Genomic DNA, 22,330 nt, shown 5'->3' with positions numbered 1-22,330 from the left:
AAATAGTTCTGTAATTCTAATAATGTACTCCCTAAATATTTGTTTCAAAACAAATGAAAAAAAATTACTATGGTCTAAAAATATTTATGAAATCTTGTTATATGATATACTGTATTATGTCCAGGGCTTGGGAACTATGACATATTTGGCCAAAAAGAATTTTTAAAATTATAAGGCTAACTAGTGTTTTGCAAATTACTCACATGATTTGACCCTTGTTCCAAAAGCTATATTCTACATTTACTTATCCTACATTTGAATTCTGCAAATTTTCTCTTGATGGTAAGTCATCCTACAACAGGCACACTGACAGAAATCGCTTAATCAAAACACACTCACAAGTTTATCACTACATATATATATATATACACTTTAAAACCTTAAAACTGGGCTCATACACTTTAATAGCATGGAGACAGATTTACTGTTATATAGCATGCCTTAATTTATCCATGAATGCAATTTAATTTCTTTAGAAAACCACAGAGGAAATTTTTCTAAGTTTTAAGGACGAGACATTTCACAATTTTTACAAGGAATGGTTTTAAATGTTCACATCAGTATTCAAAGATAGCAACTAAACTTAACAGTATCTAGATTCTGCTTCCACTGACCAGTTCATTAAGGAAAGGGGAAAGCATTTATACCCTGGTCAGCATATGTTAATAAAATCCAGTAATTTTAACATATTTCAGTGATTTCTTTCACTAAATTTATAGTTACCAAAAAGCAAATAAAGTAGCAGTACACTGGGAACAAGCTAAGTAAAAAAATGTCTTAGAAAATTTCACAAAGTGGAATAAAGATAGTGTTGTCTTGTCACAGTGGCTTTTTAAGATCCAAAAACCCTGCTCATTATTTTTCTGCCAAATTACTTTAACAGCCTAAAATGTAAAAAGAGAGAAAATGTAGTTAACAAATGGTTACACCAGGAAAACACTTGGGGGACTTGAGTGCTTGCTGGCCTTTAGTTAATGTCTAGAATCCCCTGTAGCTGCAGAGGACCCACTGTTTTTCAGTCATCTGGAAGAGTTTTGCATTTGCCTTCTCCACTACAAAAATCACACACACAAATAACAGAGAGAAGAATTTATTATTTAGAGATATTCTAGAAAATATAGCAAGAATGAACAAGAAAATCTGGCATAAAACAAAACACCCAGTGCCCATTTGGCACCTAAGCTATAGGAAATATTGAACTTCATAAAAACCAAAACCATTGCGACCCTTGGTATACTGAAATTCAATGTGGGATATATTTTTTAAAGTTATTGGTAAGAAGAATCACTAAGAGAAATCACTATGGAAATAAAACCAACCTGGTCACATTTATTCAAAATAGAAACATCATCATGCATTTATTTGAAGGTTTCTGTGTAAATGTTCATGAAGTGAACCATTTACCTTCAGGACTTTTATATAAAACAATATTAAATTAACTAAGTAGATGTATCTTAAGGAATTACGATTAGGGAAGTGGTTTTAGTGAACTTAAAATGTTTTAAAGTAATGCAAAAGGTTAAATATCTTATAAAAACAAATCAGATTTTGAATTTTAAGTTAGGAAGCCTTCACGTAAAAACTATGGACCACAGTATAACAAGGGTTTCAAAATGTTAATAGCTTAGATTTTTTAACATGCTACTAATGCTCACTCTAAAACTACACTGAGGTAGATGGTCATCATAGGATGCCCACATAGGTAGTTAAACAAAGCACAAACCTTCTGCATATGGTACGACTATCAAAGCTCTGTCAACGAATACAGTGTTTGTCAGATGCTGTGCCACAACTGCTGAGTCCGGATCATGGAACTTAACAAAGCAGACTCGGGAGGAGACTGGTAAAGGCGAATCACTAAAAAATACACAGATAACATAAAGAAGAGGAAATTATAAGCAAACCCACAAATGAATGACTCACAAATACTTGCATTCAAAAGTATAAGAGGCAGAGAAATACATAACTGCACACATATTAACCAGTTCAAAAATACATGGCGTTTTTCAACCAAGTACTATCCATAGAACTGACTATAGAAAATTACACCCAGAACAATCACTGTTTAAATTCATAATGCATCAAGTTAAAAACAGTTTGAAACCAGTCTCAGAGTCTGAACAGATCACAAAAATGTCAACATTTATTTCATAATATCAATACCAGGCATTTAAAAATACAAATAGCAAGTAATTAGTTTTGGCTTGGAAAACTTTTCATTACACATGGCTAACTTTTTAAGACTTAAAACCAAAAATTTTCCATTTCAGGGACAAAAGAGTATTATGGTCAAGTACATCTATTTGACAATCAATGAGTTTTCTTGACCTGCCTACTAAATGCCCTGTCCTCCTTCATCTATAGCTGATTAACACTCCCAGGCATTATAAATAGTTAAGGGTCTCTCAGGGCAGTTTCACACAGAGAAAAAAATTAAGCACTCACGGGAATACTGCTACCCCCAACGATTACCCAAAATTTCAATTAACAAAAGTCACTTTCCTTGGCAACTTGTTTATGTAAAACAAAAAGCAGCTAAGGTCCAAGCAACAATCGCTCTAAGCAAGATAAGATTAGGAAGGAAGCAGAGTTGTTTTTTAAATATATGAGACAGTTAAATTTCTGCCATTAAACTTTTTGTGGAAGGAAAGATTAAATAAGGTAGGTTTCTCTGCTCTCTAACACCAAACCATAAGCTATCTGAAAATCAGTGAACTGAAGTAATCACATTATCCCAGGTTTATATTATAATCTTCGAAGTGGGGGTGGGGTGGGGGGGAGGACTACAATTAGAAGTACTGAATGATGCCATCTTTAATTTTCCCTGATGATTTTAATATGCACCCAGTGTAAAGAACCACTGCTTTAACAAGCCAATTATATCTTGAGACTCAATAAAGAAGAGGGAAATCCTGTTTTGAATTATCAGAACAGGGTAATTGTCAACTTTTCTAAGTAAATGAGATTTCAATATATGCATAAAAACTGGATTACATCAGATTGTTCACACTAAGTGTTTCAGATTAAGTTTTGTTGAAAAGAAACATTTTCTTATAATTTGGGAACAATATGAAAATAAAAACTTTTTACCAACATCAATCTATAATCTGAGAATTCTAGCCTCCTAGAATGTAAGTTTTCTTAAAGGCGTTGCCCTTATTAGCACAGATGCTAATCTAGATTCAAAGCAAAGCTGTCAATGTATGTACTGAAATGGATTTAAGCCATATTGCTAGAGAAGTTTACTGGAAAATGTTTTTTTTTGGAAAGGATACAATTTTTTTTTTCATGTGAAGCATCACTGTTCTGAAATTTTAAAATGCTACACCCAGTATATTGAAAATAAAGCTTTTTCATCATTAGTACTAGAGCTACATAGCTCTTCCTATTTCTGACAGCCACATTTTTACAACTAAAATAAAAAGCTCTTTAAATGCTATCATTTTATGTTCTAAAGTGCAATCATTTCTTAAAAAGTGACCCTACTATACATCTCTACCAATCACCCAATTTTGTTCCTATTTGCAGGGCAGGTATAGAGATGCAGACATAGGGAAGGGACATGCAGACGTGGGTGGGGACAGTGGGATCAACTGGGGGAGTACGACTGACATATATACCCTACCAGGTGTAAAACAGCTAGCAGGAAGCTGCTGTCTAGCACAGGAGCTCAGTTCGGTGCTCTGTGACAACCCAGATGGGTGGAATGGAGATCCAGGGAGGAGTGGGTATATATAACACACAGCTGACTCACTTTGTTGTACATCAGAAATTAACACAACATTGTGAAGCAATTAAAAAAAAATGACCTCTACTATTTCTTTGACACCTTCTATTGGCATCTAACTGAAAGAAAATATAACTATCAAATATTAGGTTATTAAAGAATATAAACAATCAAGTGTTCTAAAAACCTAGGAAAGTATGCCTACATGCCTCCAATATATTTCCATTTAGTGATCTTAAATGTTCACATTTTTTTCTACCCACTCATGTACGTGGAACATTATTTGACTACTCTATTATACCTATAAGTGGTGGTGAGGTAAAGATAAAACATGAACAATTTAAATATTATGGGGAAGTACAGTAAGAACGCAGAAGGGCAAATAATTCATCTCTCCTCACTTTAAACTGTTGTGTAAAACCACTGCCATTTGGTCCTGCAATTTATACTGTCACATTTTCTCAGTTAAAATCAATAAAAGAGACGTTAAGAACTGACATCAGAAATTATTTTCCCACCCTAGGATTTTGTGCAAGTACCACTGCTAAAAATATGACTGTTAAGAATTAAACATAATTTACCTTTAAGAATATCCTTACCTTTAAGAATTAATATAGAAGAGGCAGTGCAGTTGAAAAGAACTGAGGAACAAGATAGGGAAAAGGAAGCCTTGTGTGATGCTTTCACCATCTAAGAGTGGTGGTGGTATTGTGTCTAGTTTCTTACAGTGACCTCTGAGGCTTGTTTCAGAATCTTCTGGGATACACACATAAAATTCAGATGACTGTTTTCCACCTCAAGCCCACTGAATGTGAGAATCCTTTTCAGAGGAAGGCTCTAATTCTTAACAAGATCCTTAGCTGATATTCATGACTGCTAAAGCAGAAATTCTGGTCTGGGTCAGTTCTTTCAACCTCATCTTAATATTGAGCTAACCATTTCAGAGCAGAGAATTCTGAGCTTATAAACAAAGTTACCTCTTAAGCCCCACAAAACAGCAAGTCTGTGACAAAATTAACTCTGTTGACCTCACATCCTCTTTCCCTCATGTGTCTCATTTAGTTCTAAAAAAACCAGTAAATCGTTGCATTTAGTTTTAAACATAAATTTTATATTTTTAAATTAAAAAATTTTTAAAAGAAATTATGTTCTCTCCCTTACCTAACTATACTAAGTTACTTATATGATCCTGAAAGTATCTCTTTTTGGTCCCTGAGAAGTTAGTAATAGATTTATCTGCAGTGTAACAGAAGTCTTCAGTTATTGAGTAACTGACATATGCTTCTCAAGGATCATTACCTGATAAGCACTCCAGTGACTTTCTCCACTGATACCCCACTAAAATCAAACATTTGAAGAATACCTATTAGGTGTAAAAGAATGATTCCACTCACAAGTTGCTTGGCTTTGAGGAAATCATGATGAAGTGGTAGAAAAGAATCACATTAGGTTTCAAATACTAGTTCTGACACTGATAGAAATCTATGTGAATTTCAGTTCACTCATTTGTAAAACAGGATACAAGGCTTAGTTCCTCTGCATATATCAGGCTATCATACTGAAAGAGGGATAAAATACTACTTTATGAAGACAGGTCGTATCACTGCATGGAATTCTAAGTTAGCAATTTCTGGCTTAAAAGAACCAAGAAATAGGTGGATTTGATAACAAAATAAGGGGAGACACCTTCTTGAGGTTCTCAGTGAAATGTTTATGATCCCAGGAATTTTCCCCACAAACAGGAATTTGGGGCTAAAGTTAGAATTTCAGTAGGTGTGGGTCGGAACTCAGTCACATAATACTTTAAAACGGCCCCTCAAGTGATGTTGATGACCCCAAGGAACCTTATTCTAGAAGACAGAGGAGTTAAAACTTGTCAGTTGGTGAACAGCTCTACAGAGAAAAAGCAATTAAATTGAATAGAGAAGGCAGGGAGTGGTTGCATTTTTATTAAGCGTGAATCAGTGACATTTGAACAACAAAAAGAAAGCAAGCATGTCAGAGTTCCAAGTGGATATGAACACCTTCTGGGAGAAACACACACCCATTTAAAAAAAAAAAAAGAAATCAAGCAACAAATATATTTACAATCAATAAAATTTCAAGTTAAGTCATTTAATCTTATTCTGTGAGTAAGAGTAAATTTTTGGAGTACTTCTGGAAAGATGAACCCCTTTTAGACTACTAGGACTCCATAGCACATTATCTGTAACAAGCTACTACTGAAAACTGTGGGGAGCTTAAAGAAACCGTCAATAATTTATTTCCAAATTGTGCAGGTCAGCTTATCTATTAAGACAAATTAGTAAAAAAAACAAAACAAAAAACACTTTATGTTCATATACATATAATATTAAATGAACAACAGGATCTACATTCACACTATTCAATTTGTAAAGGCCACTAAAGTAATGTAAAATTCACTACATTATAACCTTACGTATTTTCAGAAAAGAAAATGATCTGTACGTGGGCGCATATATGAAGGAGTCAGAGCAAAACATGTGTCAGTATTTATTCTTCCCAATGTAGGAAAAAAATCCTCTTAATGCATAGCACCCCAGACATCAAGTTACCTGGAACACACAACTCTCCTGGTTAGGATGGAACCATTCCATTGACTACAAATCAAAAAGCCAGTCTGTTCTATCATGACCCCCTTGAGACAACAGACAAGGTAACATCCCACACTTGTCATCTTTTTATGAAAGTATCATAAAAAGAACATTTTCACAAGAAAACCATTTCATAGTCAGCAACTCTTAAAAAAAATTCTTAATGACCTGTGGGACTGGAAAATTTTCTTATAAATAAGTCCAGCATCTCATACACTTTCAGAAATAACATGATTACAATCAAGTAATCAATAATAATCAGATGTGTCACTTTCATTTCCTGCCATTTTACCATTTATTAATACTACTAACGATAAAAGGAATGTTGGCAGAAACTAACAGTAAAACATCCATTTCCGTAAGTTCTTATTATGAAAGCCATTTGTCCTTCATTGTCAAAGTAAATACCTGTTTAAAATAACTTCAACAAAAAGTTTGTTCCTAGAATTCTACACTTCATGTAAATTAATTAACTCTAAACCTCCCTCCATACCTATAGTATTTACTCCCAAATTAAAGACAATACAGCACTTGAGAACACTATTATCCGAAAATACTTTAAGGAAAACATGATGAAATACAGTGATAAATACCGACTGCGGTATGTTCAACTTAAGACAAGCGCACAGATTTATCATGCCCAGGTTATTAATGATTTATTACATCCACAACAGTGGATTCTTTGAGGATTCCAATCTCCTGTTTAGTAGTACTTAAGCGGCATCATAAAAAACTTATGGTACAGCTGGAACTGAGTACCCACTGATAGTAAAATCTGAATTTTCACTCTTCCCAAAGAGCACTGGACTGTTTTTATTACTTCAAATTTTTGCTCTAGTATTTATCACATCTTGTTATAGCTTTTTTTTTTTTACAATTATTGCACTCATTTAACACATCTGTGATAAAAATAAGAAATGTAAGACAACAGGATAAAAACAAAAACCCGTACACCCCAAATTAAAAAAATTAACGTTCTAAAAAATTCCTTCTGAAGAATAATTCTAGAATATAAAAAATGTGTACGTTATTTAACAAAGGGAAATATGAGGTTTCAGCTGTAACTCTTCTCATTTTAAAAAGTACTAAGTCTCACTGTGGAAAAGGAAATGGCAACTCACTCCAGTATTCTTGCCTGGAAAATCCCATGGACTGAGTGAGGAGCCTGATAGGCTACAGACCATTGGGTCGCAAAGAGTCGGACACGACTGAGCGACTTCAAGCTCACTGAATGTCTGTCAGAGTATTAACTGAATTATGTTAAATAGGCCAGAATCACTTAATATCGAGCAGTTAGCGAACAGTTTATAAAATTCAATATCAAAATAACACAGAAATGAAAATTTTTGTTACTTTTCAAAGAATTCAAACGCGTTTTTTTTTTGAGAAATTAACCTATAGAAAATACATAAAATGGAGTCTGTCTTGCTTTTAAGGGCCCCAAGAACGACCACGCAGGCACAATTTAAAGAGAAAAAGGAAAAACAAACAAACAAACAAACAAAAAAAACAACAAAAAAAACACCAAGATTAGAAGCCAGTTGTCTCCTAAACCCCCAAACCCTGGCTCTGCCTCTGTGCATCAGTAGTAGGCCTAATGCAGATTTCCTTCATAAGTAAACCCAACAGCCAATCTCAACCAAAGCAGCCTGGCCCAGGGAGGCACAGACAAGGGCCTGCAGGAAATGGTGTGGGTAGGCCCAGGCTGGGGAGGAGTTAGCAAAAACCGTGATGGTGGACGATACTCACTCAGGCGGGAAGAGGCGCAGTTCGTCGATCTTGCCTAGGAAACCGAAGAGGGTCCGCATCTGCTCAGAGCTAGCGCTCGGGGAGACATTAGTCACCTGGATTACCTCGGTGCCGCCGCCTCCGCCGCCGCCGCCTCCGCCCCCCGGCCCGCCGCTGGGGCCCGGGCCCGCGGTGCTGGGGACGATGGTAGTGTTGCTCATGGCGCTGCTCGCGTTCTCGCTCCTGCTTTAACACACCAAACACACAACAAACAGTGAGAGGGAGGGGGAAGAGGAACCATTCGCCGGAAAAGGCACAGGACGGTGTCCGAAGCTACAGCTGCTCCTGCTGCCGTCGCCGCCGTTTCTCCGCCCCGCCGCTCGCCGCGGGGAAGGAAGAGAACGCGCGAGTTCGAGACCACGAGAAAACAAACGGCCGCCCCCACCTCGCCTCCAACCACCTCACTCGCGGCCCGAGCTTCCCACAGTGCCTTGCGGCGCACGGGTGCGTCACCGTCGGCTCCGCCCTCTGCCGGCACAGCAAGCCATGCTCGCAACCGGAAAAGACGCGAGAAGGGGCTGCTGTCTAGTGAAAGGCCTTATCTCCTGCATCCCTCTTCGCTCCTTTCCCCACCCACTCCCAAAAAGAGGAGAAAGGTGGAAGGCATTAACTTCTTTCTCTCTTTTTTTTTTTTTAAAAGCACGCCTCCACTCCCCGGCAAAAACTGCACACTTAAACAACTATTCTTATTTAAAATGCCCACGGTATTTCTTTGTACAGAGTATCTTCTACAGATCTGGTCAGCTACTAATGAAATTTAACCCTAGCTATCAAGAGTTTCCTCCCCACTCCTATAACATTTTCTCTTTACCATACACACATCCTTGTAATACTAAATTTGCAACGAATTTGCTTTGGCACTAAAATCTTAAGGAAAAGGTATATTAATGTTAGACTCACTAGTGCTTTAACAAATTCACTTTTTTAAAGAATATTTTACAGAACCCAAATATGTTCAAGTATGTTATCTAATATTTCGACAGAACTTCCTTTACATGCATTTCTTGCTTAAAATAATTTTGATCATAAAAGATCCTTGCCTAATTTTAATAATTTTGATCATAAAAAGATCCTTGCCTAATTTTTCAACCTCATGTGAACTATTCTCCCACTTTCATCCAGTGTTATTTAAAGACTTGCAGTTCCCCAAACCTGACAAAATCTTTTACTTCGCTGTGCCTTTCCACAAGTTATTAATGACCTCCCTCATTTTACCCGTTATCCTTCATAAGGCTTTCCTCACCTCACTGCCACAACTTCCTCAAGCAGAGTTAGAGTTTCCTTCTCTCCACTCAAAGACAGAGGCACAAAAATATTTGTTATATTGACATGTATTCCCCTGCCAAAAGCTCCCGAGTTTCCTGGGTCAGTTTAGGATCTAGCACAATGTCTGTCACACAGCCAATGCCAATAGATGTGTTGAACACACCCACAAGTAAGTGTCATTTACTCTGACAATTGTTAATTACTTGATCCTAAATACTCCTGGAGGCCAAAATCTGAGGACTCACAGATTATTTTTGTTAGTAAATACTTCTATGGAATAATGCAACTGAGAGTGCGATTTGTGAGAGATTAGAAACTAAAGTTATTGAGATTTGGATGTAAAGCCAACTGGCTAGGTTTACTTACCAGTTAAGCCATTTCTCCTAGCTCTTATACAAAGGGAATGGTAAGTTGACCATAAGTCTGGCAAAATTACTAATTACAACTAATTGCACATTATTCATTAATGTCTGTTAATATAAAACATGTCAAGTAACTTTCTTATTTTGAATAGTACATATGTAACTGCCAAATACAGAGTCTTGTTTGTAAAGTTAATCAGTGTATCAGTACCTACAAAACGGAGGCTGCCACAGTGACCTGGTCCATGAAACAAACCTAAACCTACGTCTGCCTGCACTTAGAGGAAACACCTGTTAAGGAAAACTAACATACAAATTCGCAATCTTCCAATTCAGTTTTAGCTAGCTTTCTTTGTCCTAGAAAATAAGACCTGCTAGCTTATGAGGAATTCTCCACCTCTTGACCAATATCTCTTCTCCTCCCTATAAAACTCCCTCTTACCCAGAATCCCTTGGGAAGAGCGCTCCACACCTGTCAGGCACTGTATTCCCCCAATCCATGGACTGTTTTTCCTTGAATAAATGGCATTAAACTCCTTACTAAATTGTTTCAGTTTTGTCACCTGACAAGTTTAACTCTCATTAGAAGTGGCTACCATGTACCAAGGCATGCTACAATGTTCTATGACAAAAGGACCAATAAATACAAGGGCTGGGTTCAGGGTTTTCCTTTTGTTTTTATTTTTTAATGTTAACATCTTTTTATTCTTTGCGGTGGATATACAGAAATCTTTTCTATTATTCCACTTCACTTTTAAGAATCTGCTTCAGTCAGAAGCTGAGTAAGGAGTTGAATTATAATTTTGAAGATCCTGTTAGGCCCAACAGATGGAATAACTACATAATTACCTTGTGTTATTATTGTCTGTTTCCCATAGAAATGAAATAGCTAATGTATCGCCATTTCTCCTCTCATTTAGAATTGAGACTATATCAGAAGATAAATTAGTTCTGTGGTCTCTTAGAATTGTGCCAGGTAACATCAGTTTCTTTTACCAACACACTGTCAGTCACCATCCCGAGTTTAGATTCATACATTAGTCTATGTCTCTAATGTCACAGTTCTCATTCACACATTACTGAGAAGATAAATCTTTGACTATGTCCTGCATAAATAACATATTATTATGACACTGTTAATAAAGCATGAACAATTAGCCTAGGGGGGGAAAAAAAGAAATGAAATAGCTAAAGGCAAATTACTAATATATGATAGCAAATAACAGATATATCTAATATATACTAATTTTAAATCACTTTAGACTCGTTTAGGCTCCCAATTAAACACAACTCCAGCTGGAAAAGAATCTGCTTGCAATGCAGGGGACCTGAGTTTGATCCCTGGGTTGGGAAAATCCCCAGGAGAAGGGAACAGGCTACCCACTCCAGTATTCTGGCCTGGAGAATTCGCAAAGAGTCGGATGCAACTGAGAGACTTTCATGTCAAAAAAAAGTACAGAACCTGGAGAAAAGTATCATGCCTGTCTTATTTACTTTAACCCAAGGATCATGAAAATGTTAACAAAAAAAAAGAACAAAAAAACTCATGAATTCCTTCAAATATTATGTTTTAGGATTTTCCCACCCCCTAGAAATACAGCAAGGAAAAAATCAGGCAATGTTTCTGATCTCATGAAACTCCAGCTTCAGTACTGCAAGTTCTCAATAAACAAAAACAAAGACGGAAGAAAGTAATGTGCTGTGGTGAAAATAAACCAGGAAAGCACTTCCCTGATGGTTCAGTGGCTAAGACTCCACTCTTGTAATGCAGGGGGCCAGCGTTTGATCCCTGGTCAGAGAACTTGATCCCAGAAGCTGCAACTAAGAGTTCACCCGACACAACTAAATCCCGCTTGTGGCAACAAAATCAAATATCCTACATGCCGCAACTAAGACCCAGCGCAGAAAAATTAAAAAAAAAAAAAAATATATATATATATATAAACATGATAGAGGATGGGGAGGTGTTATCTGAGCTGAGACTTTATTAAAATGAGGAAGCAAGCCATTTGAATTTCTGGGGGAAGAGCAGTCCAAGCAAAGGAAATAAGTAATTAGAAACTTAATGGTGAGAACAAGTTTGAAGCTTTCAAGGAAAGTAGGAAGACCCCTTTCCTTTGTTGATTAAATGCTTTACAACTTATATTTCACAGAGAGAATGGTAAAAAGATCCTTTCAGTATCATGTGGGAACTGAAGTGAAAGAAGCATGAAAAAGGGAAGAGCCACAGCTCGTTTTTGGGAGTGAGTTTGGGAAAGCTTCCAGTTATACTTGATTGATGAATATGGCTCAAACGGTAAAAGAATCTGCCTGCAATGCAGGAGACCTGGGTTCAACCCCTCGGTCGGGAAGATCCCCTGGAGAAGGAAATGGCAACCCACACCAGTACTCTTGCCTGGAGAATTCCATGGACAGAGGAGCCCGTTGGGCTCCAGTCCACAGTATCGCAAAGAGTCAGACACAACTAAGGAAACTTTCACTTTCACCAATCTTACTAATGGTTAATGCTATTTCTAATCCAAAGCAAAAAGCAACCTGTCCTTTTGCTCTCTCTAGTCATATTATGGCCTATTAGTCATGTTTGGCCTATACATGTATAGTGCAGTGTATGATTTCTGATATATTTCTGAAACATGAAAAATAAGACTCCCGATAGTAGGGCCTTATTGCTCACAGGTGGGGAGCTTCTGCTACCACCACACCGCTAAGACAAATTTACAGTGTGGTGCTTGATTTTGGAAAGAAAGTCTCTCAAAGAATATTACAAAATACTTTATGGAAATTCTCAAAAACAATACCAATTCTCTCAGTCATAAAGAACAAGCTTTTAGTTCTTTCCAGTATCAAGGTTCTAAAAGAGCTCATGTATAAAAGAATGACACTAGACCCTTATCTATACCACTCACAAAAATTAATTTGAATGGACTAAAGGCTTAAATGTAACACCTGAAACAATGGAACTACTAGAAGAAAACACAGGAAAAAAAAAATACCCTGATGTAGGTCTTAGGAATGATACTCTGGACATCTAAAGCATAAGCAACATGATTAGAAATAAACAGGTGGGACTACATCAAACTCAAAAGCTTCTGTACAGCAAAGAAAACCATCAATAAAATGAACAGACAACCCTACAGAATGGGAGAAAATATTTACAAACCGTATGTCTGATAAAGGATTAATATCTAAAATAATACAGAGCACTCCAAAACACCTCATATCTGTTAGAATGACTAGCATCAAAAAGGCAAAAGAGCAAAAATTAAAGAGGATGTGGCGAAAAGGGGACCCTTGTGCACTACCGGTAAGAATGTAAACTGTTGCAGCCACTACGGAAACAAACACCATGTTGTGATAGCTGTATCCCCATGTTTATAGCAGCATTATATACAATAGACAAGACATGGGAAGTGCCCACTGATGGATGAATAGACAAACAAGTTATATCTAAAAAAATAAAAAAATAAAACCAAATTCATAAAAAAAAGAGAGAGATAAGATTTGTGGCTATCAAAGATGGGAGTGAGAGGAGGGAGAATTGGAAAAAGGTGGTCAAGTGATAAAAACTTCCAGTTATAAGACAAATAATTACTGGGGATGTATGACACAAGTATACTTAACAATGTTGTATGATATACATGAAAGTTGCTGAGAGAGTAAATTCTAAGCATTCTTATCACAAGGAAAAGTTTACTTTTCATCTTCTATCTATATGAGATGATGGATATTAACCAACTTGTGGTAATCATTTCAAGATAATATGTAAGTAAAATGTTTATGCTGTATACTTATACAGTGCTGTATGTCAACTCACTAAGGGTGGCTCAGACGGTAAAGCGTCTGTCTACAATGCGGGAGACCCGGGTTCGATCCCTGGGTTGGGAAGATCCTCTGGAGAAGGAAATGGCAATCCACTCCAGGACTATTGCCTGGAAAATTCCATGGACAGAGGAGCCTGGTAGGCTACAGCCCATGGGGTCGCAAAGAGTCGGACACGACTAAGCGACTTCACTTTCACTATACAGTGCTGTATGTCAATTATTCGGCAGTAAAACTGGAAAGAACTTGAGTAAAGACAGTTCAAAGGAAAAGACATCATGTGTTAGACGGAAATTCTTTAATTAAAACATACAATAGCCACAAATATGTATAATAACTTTATCCACTAGACACCATGCTCCCAGTTGGGTAAGTTACCTGTTACTACTAGCCACCTTTGTTTATTTACACTATTTGAGAAGACTGTAGAGTCCTCCAAATTTGACATAATTTTGCAAATCCTCACAACCAACAGGTTTTACCAAATTAGTTGTTAAGCAGCTTTTTCCCTCTAGCAAATATACTTTTTGAGGAGAGGGAAGACAATGTATTTATCTCTGTGTTTCTGATATCCAGCAATATTTTACTGGAACAAAGTAAACATTTGACAAAAACTTACTGAGTATCATCTATGTCTCCTGGAAAACAGGGAGATCAAACCAGCCAATCCTAAAGGAAGTCAACTCCGAATACACATTGGAAGGACTGATGCTCCACTACTTTGGCTACCTGACGTGAATAGCTGACTCATTGGAAGATCCTGATACTGGGAAAGATTGAAGGCAAAAGGCAAAGAGCGTGGCAGAGGATGAGATTATTGGATATAACCACTGATTCAATGGACATGAACTTGGGCAAATTCTGGGAGACAGAGAGGGACAGGGAGGCCTGGAGTGCTACAGTCCATGGGGTCGAAAAAAGCCAGACATGATTTGGTGACTGAACAACAAATATGCTAGAAACTTTATGCCTTACACAATCCACTCAACAAAAGCTTGGTGAATCAAGGCATTTGTTAGATTTACAAGAAAGTTTGGTTGAGAAACTCAAAACTATTTTGCTATACATTTTTCCCCTATAGCTACAGAAAGCAGTAAGAAAAACATAGGAAATAAATTGCTGCTTACAAACTAGAGTTAAAAATTAAAAAAAAAGAAAAAAACTTACCTACAGATCTATTTTGTTTTTCTCCTTCTAAAAACTATACAACCGAATTTTTCTTCTATTTCTAATTCAATAAATTAGATAAATGTAAAATGATTAATATCTATCTTCAAGTCAAAATTCTAAATCCCATGCTCCCTTTTCAGAGACTGAAGGACACGTTAGCATTAGGGATGGACAGACACACACCAGAATAGGAAAAGTCTACTTACTCCCAAATACTTGTTTTAATTTATGTTGTCTGTCAATAGCAGACATTCCGTATCCATATTATAAGACTGACAGAGTACTTTGAAACTGTAGGCAAAAATCTGTACTTTTCATTTTTCAAAGCTTTGTTTATGATTAACATAGAGGGAAGAGTAGTTACATTAAGATACTACTGCTTATATCTATATGCATAGTACTCTTAGCTGTAGTCCATACAAATGTTTGGAAAAACCATAGTCAATTTATTTGTAACAGACTTGTTTGGCTTTTGGAATTGAATGGGGTCAACGGAAGGCGATGGCACCCCACTCCAGTACTCTCGCCTGGAAAATCCCATGGATGGAGGAGCCTGGTGGGCTGCAGTCCATGCATGGGGTCGAGAAGAGTCGGACACGACTGAGCAATTTCACTTTCATTTTTCACTTTCATGCACTGGAGAAGGAAATGGCAACCCACTCCAGTGTTCTCGCCTGGAGAATCCCAGGGACAGGGCAGCCTATGGGGTCGCACAGTCGGACACGACTGAAGTGACTTAGCAGCACTCATTACTATCCTCTATGTTTTATAAGATTTTTTAGAGTCTCAATTGAGAAAAAGGCGGTTTGAGGGACAACTACTTAACCTTTAAAAAAAAAAAAGTGAAAAAAAAATGCAGTTATTTACATGTTTCTTTATCTAATAAATAGTTTCAAGCATTTTAATATTAAAGAGTTTTCCCTGATTAAGGAATTAGACATTTGCACCATCTGAGCTCTTTTCCCCCCTTATGCTATAAAATGAACTGTCTCTTCATAAAGGAAATCTTAGGAAACTAATAAAACCCAAAATGTACTTAACTCAGTAATTTGAAGATCCACATTAACCGTATGCTTTTGAAATGCCCTTTAATCCTCACAGGGCTCCCCTGGTGGTTCAGAGGTTAAAGTGTCTGCCTTGCAATGCAGGAGACCTGGGTTCGATCCCTGGGTTGGGAAGATCTCCTGGAGAAGGAAATAGCAACTCACTCCAGTATTCTTGCCTGGAAAATCCCATGGACAGACGAGCCTGGTGGGCTACAGTCCACGGGGTCGCAAAGAGTCAGACACAACTGAGCAACTTAACTTTAATCCTCACATTTAAAAGGTGCTACAGTGGATTAACAATGCAGGCCTAGAGTCAAATCAAAGGAACTCTGCCACCAATTAAGATATTGCAGTCTTTGGCTTATTATTTTCTGCTTCAATTTCCTCATTTGAAAAATAATGCCCGCCTCACTGGGTTGTGAGGATGAATTCTGGATGAAATGAGAATATTAATATAAATGCTTAGAAAAAATATTAACTATTATTCCTACTCTACAATTTAAAAACTTTTAGTTTGAAAAATGGTAACCTCAGCTGGGTTCTATTTTATACCACCCTATTTTAGGCTAGTACCTTGAACTATTTCTACTTCATCATTTACATGAAAGATATGAATCAGAAGAGTTAATTTATATAGTGGGAAGAGTTTCTTACTTAAGAGCTCACATTCTAATATAGGTTTTTGGTGGTATATTCTCTTTTAAAAGATTATAAAGTATTATGGGTATCAAACACATATCACAGTGCCCAGCACACAGGTACTCAACAAATGGAATATACCATTACAAAAAAGTCTGTGTTCAACTTCCTCTTTTTTTAACAGATGAATAATAACAGTAATACTTCTGTCTAACCTTGGAGCATTACTATCAAATGCGAAAATACTTTGTAAGTGGTAGTAAACATGTGAAGTACACTATTACTAGTTGTTCTTTCTCTCTTAAGCGGGTGCCACAAAGGAAACATTACAACAAATTTCAGATTTTCATATTCATTTTGTTCCTAAAGTAGCACTTTACCAACAGTATGTGTAAATAGATGATAGCTAAATAAAACATTCCTTTTTTGATAAAACACAAATGCTTCATGGAAAACTCCTTCTAGGAAGGGTTCAATTACTTGTCTCTATTTACAGCAAGATCACTCACTATTTAATTTTCAAAAGACAAACAACTCCACATACACTTGATCAGTTTTAAAAGTACACTGCCATGGGTTAGAGCAACAGACTATCAAATAACCAGAGCTCAGATCAGAAAAATAAAAAAGCGAACATTAGGAAAAACATAAAATAAACTGAATTTCTGACACACGCTAACGCTAAAGACCACAATGATTTTTTCCTTCAACTTCCATTTTAGCTACTTTTAACTATGAACAACTTTCAAGACATAATTAGCTCATGTAGAAGTCTAAAGCACCTGGAGACATTGATTAAATTATTCTGAAGGAAGGAACAGATGGGGGAAAGATAACTTTTTAGGAAATGAGGAATCAAAAGAAAAGCAAAAAAAATCAGCAGCTCTAAAATGGAAAAAAAATTAAAACTGTATGTGTGTGTGTTAGTCACTCAGTCGTATCTGACTCTTTGCGACCCCATGGATTGTAGCACACCATGCTTCTCTGTCCATGGGATTCTCTAGGCAACGATACTGGTCAGGTAAATTTATTGACAAGTGGAAAACATGTTATCTCTAGAAGGATAAAAAGCAAAAGCTCTGGTTTCACAGATTTGTATAGTGAGAACCAAGTATTTAAATGTTCATTAGGATTTTACCACACCCCTCCCTGGCAATAATAGTACCATTCAAATCATGTAAATATAAGTAACTGTAATATTTTAAAGGATGGAAAAAAAATGATTAAAAAAAGTAGTGGACAGTCGAAGGTATTTTGAAAGTTAAGCTAGCATTTATCTTAATTGCAATTGTGAATATAAATATCCCATCTGCAAATTTACAATCAAATTTTTAAATAAAAATCTATTAGTTGTGAATGTCAACAAACTATCAAATTAATATTTTTCCCCTTATCAGCTTAAGTTGGTATTAAGAATAAAGTCTCAGGAGCCATATCTTGTCTTATTAAAGCTGTTGGGGACATTTGTCCATACAGAACACCATTTACCATATATAATTATTGAGCAAATTTATCTATTAGACAAATCTAATGTTGGCAGAGATAATATAAAGTCAAATATTAAAATAGTGGATTTTTATAAAAATGATTAAAAGAACATTTATTTGGTATTGATTTTGTATTTGTTAACACAATGAATGGCATGAAGTACATTTCCAGGTTTAGTGTCCTAATTTTATCTCTTATTACTCTACTACTTTAAGATAAACAAAATCATAGAAACCTATACAATTAATGTTAAAATTAAGACTTTAAGTCACAGATCACATTAATCATGGAAAAACAAGCAAGAAAACAGCTAATAAATGTTAATAGTTAAGAATCTCTAGGGGTAATGAATCCACCTGCAATTCAGGAGAACTGGGTTCAATCCCTGGGTTGTGAAAAATCCCCTGGAGAAGGGAAAGGCTACCCACTCCAGTATTCCTGGAGAATTCCATGGACTGTATAGCCCATGGGGTTTCGAGAGTCTGACACGACTGAGTGACTTTCACTTTCACAGATAATGGAAACATTTTCAGCTGATTTTAGAAAAAGAAATAATACCATAAGTGCTTCTTATTTAATGACGTAAGCAAGATTGCTTTAAAACCTCTGTTTTAACTTATTTTCAACAGACAGACTATAAGCAAACAAAAAACAATACAAGTAATCAAGATATAAAAACTTAAAAAAACCCTACTTCCTCCACTTCATGTGAAAACCAGTAGCAATGTAAAAGCCTCTTTATAAAAGGAAACTAAAAATATTTCCCTAATTCTAGTGGACTTTTACACTGAAAGTAGAGAGAAATAGAAGACAACATTTATATAAAATATTAAATCTCCTAGAACAAATTCACTGCTTCCTAATTCAAAACTAAGAAGAGAAACAAAGGGAGCATACAAAGGATATATACACAAATGAATAATCTAAGTAAAATGCACTGTCTTCAGAAAAAATTACCACACAGCCCCAGTAAAAATAAAATGCAAGGCAAAGCCACATTTGAAACTGTGAATAAATATGCAAAATATGTACTGCCTTCAAGGAAATAGTATGTTTTCTACCAACTACTTTTAAAAGCTGGTAGTTGTAAGTTTAAATAGAAAACAAATGTCCAAAATGCAATTTTCAAAGGAAACTAAAAGTAACAAGCACCACTGAAGTTGAATATTTAAAACATGACGAGTCCATGTGCAAAATAATTTGCTCTCCATTTTGACAATTTAAACTAATTTATTTATAGAGTAAAGGCAAACACAGAAAGAAAATTCTGAATAATAAGTATATGAGAATATAAAACATTCAACTCAGAATATTTAATAAGCAATACTTGTTAGGTGCAACAGCTTGTCAATAATGACTGCTAAAAAGTAGAATGTTCTCTTAATAAATAATTTTAGCATAAAATAGCAGTTCTCATAGATAAGGCAATATTCTGAAAGTTGAACATTATTGATTCAATACAGGCTAAATCGAAATCTGCCATTTTACAGAAAAAGAAAACTTCCCAGACGATTTGCCTGCAATCAAATTCACTTAGTTCCTGATGACATTTAAAAAACTGTGCTTAAAAATGTGCACAAATTAATGCCATTTTCCTTTGTCACAATTTCTCAATCTGCCTCAATAGATTCATCTTATCAAATGTACCTTTAAACACTGAAAATATCTAACACATAGCACTGTTCATAAGAATAACACAGCCATGTTTTAACATCTTATTAAATTTTAGTGGTAGTGACAAGCCACTCTACCTTACTTTGATAAGTCTTACTTTCTGTTATGAGACGGAATATTATTTTTGGCTGATCTAATTCTCAATATATATTTGACTTCCTCATTTTCTGTTTTCATTTAGCAAAGCTAGAAGAGCAAAGCCTTCCATACTTTAATAAAATGAATATAATAAATTGTAGCTAGGGAAATTATATTATAAAGGTAACTATGCAGTCTCCAGCCCTTATACAGAATATACGTTTCACATTGTTTTAATAATTGATCTTTTTTTTAAAAAAAAAAGCAAATACTTGAGCTTCAATGCCCACGTCGAAAAAGGATTGGGTTTTTTGTTTTAATGTATTCTTTCGGAAGCGTTACAATTTATATACAGTGCTAATTCCCACAAATATAACTATACATAACTACACTTTCTCATAAAGTTCAAGTTGATAAACTTTCAGTTTGCATCAATTTGAGACAAAACCCATGATTTTCCTGACTGCATGAGGTAATAATATTCACCTTTACTTGTTCAATCTGCACTTGCTACACAGGTATAATACATGGTGTACTATAGACATATACTTGTTAAATTTTTATACATGTCAGTGTATATCTATTGAAGTTTACCACAAGTGTGCAGTCACATGGATTTTTCAGAATTACTCTGCCATTAGTTAGAATATGCTTGTCATTCAAAATGCAACAGTTTCAATATAATACTATAAATAATGTCAATAATGAAATATTTAACATCAAGTAAAAGCACAATAAATCAAAAAACTATACCTTGTCTGTAATTTTAAAAAAATGCTGAGCTATAAAGGAGTTTTAAGGGGGAGAGGTGGCTACTGTAAATTTTTACATTCAAGCAATTAATCTGCCAAAGGTAGGCTTCTACACCCTAAAAAAGAGAAAATAAGAGTTTTCTGTAATAATTATCTCTTAAAACATAATTGAAGTCTTCCTAAAAATGGTTGGAGGACAAAAGCCAGTTGAAAATGACGAAATAAAAGCCACTAGGCAAATCATAATGATTAACAAGAAAGGTTAAAAGGGCTAGGTTCAAATGCTTGCTCACACCACTTAAGAGAAACTCGTGACCTTTGGCAAGTTTCTTAATCCCTTTCACCTTCAATTTATTGGGTGTTTATTAGTGATCCTGCAAAAACTACTATGTTCCTTGCTTCAAAACTCACCTTTTCTTGCTTAGGAGTGTAATTACTAGTAGTGCTGCTCACTATCGATGCAAAGGACACCAGAGAATTAAGAGAAATAATCGAGGGGGTGGGGGACTAGAAGCCAAATTTTATGGTTGGCAAGAACCTAGACTCGGGAAAAACTGTGTGTGCTGCATAATTCGTCAGCGGGCCATCATATTACCTTTAACTACCCTAAAGATCCCCAGCCTAGTTGAGGGGGCTTAGGAGAGTATTTCGGAGAAGGCGATGGCACCCCATTCCAGCACTCTTGCCTGGAAAATCCCATGGACAGAGGAGCCTGGTAGGCTGCAGTCCATGGGGTCGCGAAGAGTCGGACACGACTGAGCGACTTCACTTTCACTTTTCACTTTCATGCATTGGAGGAGGAAATGGCAACCCACTCCAGTGTTCTTGCCTGGAGAATCCCAGGGACGGGGGAGCCTGATGGGCTGCTGTCTATGGGGTCGCACAGAGTCGGACACGACTGAAGCGACTCAGCAGCAGCAGGAGAGTATTTCCTGCTGTATGCGTTTTAAGACAAAATTACTTTAGGCAAAAGAAAAATCTACCACCCAAGGCAATACTAAAGATGAGGAGTTGTTAATTACATATTGAATGACTCATTAAAGCTCTACATTTCAGATAGAAACTAACTTCCCAAGATAATCGACTTTGAACAAAATTTTCATCTTCCATTCGGAACTGGATGGAGTTCCTTTCCCCACCAAGCGCTCAATATTTAAAACTTTATTTTCACTTAATTATTTAAAAAATCGAATGAGAAAGAAATGATTAACCCTAAATTAACGAAAAAGGAGTTAACTTTAAAAGCTGTCAAGCAAACTGCCTAAAGTTACACAGCTTGTAAGCTACAGAAGCAGCTGGGATTCGAACTCCTATCTCTCGAGTTCCGAAGAGCAAGCTTTTCTCGCTATACTCAAGCTCGCGCTTACATTGGGCTCCTCTCAACTGTCTGGCAGAGACGACATTTATTATGAAGCTCTATTTTTTTCCCCCTTCCCTTCTCTGTGGCCAACCCTTCCATTTCACACTGCCTCCTATGCTGGGCTACAAATTCCATGCAACAACAATCAAGGCGCACTAATGCTGAGAGTCGGAGTAGAGATCAGAAGAACCGAAATCGGCTTTACTTCCTACGCGGAACGAAGATCTGGCGCCAGCACCACAGGCAACAAACACAGGCAGGGGTCCAGAGAGGCTGCAGACCGCGCCCAGGTCTCAAGTTTTAGTCAAGGCCCACGTTCCGGTCAGACGAGAGGCGCAGAGAAGGTTATCCTTTCCTGACACCCTCGCCGCCGCGGGAGCACAAAAGAGAAGATTGCAGTCGCAGTAATAGTACACACAGTAAACTCAACATGGTTCTTCAGCCCGTTAAACGCACTTACTTGAGCGAAATAATTCCAAGACACTAGGCCGGCACCGGCAACGGGTAGGGCTCCTCTGTCCTCCTGCCCCAGGCGCTGGCGATGAC

General features: G+C 36.5%; 1 protein-coding gene across 7 annotated transcripts in view; it reads right to left on the bottom strand.

The window, feature by feature from the left end:
* SRSF11 (serine and arginine rich splicing factor 11) overlaps window positions 1–22,330 on the bottom strand; it is a 49,252-nt gene extending 26,922 nt beyond the window's left edge. For 3 of the 7 annotated variants that reach the window (XM_027971057.3, XM_027971060.3, XM_012173588.5), the window contains exons 1-2: window positions 8,092–8,558; window positions 1,724–1,857 (exon numbers count right to left, since the gene is read on the bottom strand). In XM_027971057.3, coding sequence (XP_027826858.1) covers window positions 1,724–1,857; window positions 8,092–8,291 — 334 coding nt within the window. In that variant the 5' untranslated portion in view covers window positions 8,292–8,558. Of the gene's footprint in view, window positions 1–1,723; window positions 1,858–8,091 lie in introns of all 7 variants that reach the window. The other 4 variants (XM_027971055.3, XM_042249711.2, XM_060410811.1 and 1 more) reach the window with 3 other exon arrangements.

Source organism: Ovis aries, chromosome 1, assembly GCF_016772045.2.
Source record: "Ovis aries strain OAR_USU_Benz2616 breed Rambouillet chromosome 1, ARS-UI_Ramb_v3.0, whole genome shotgun sequence".
NCBI lineage: Eukaryota > Metazoa > Chordata > Mammalia > Artiodactyla > Bovidae > Ovis > Ovis aries.
Note: the sequence above shows the minus strand (reverse complement) of the source record. Positions and strands in the feature narration are given on the sequence as shown.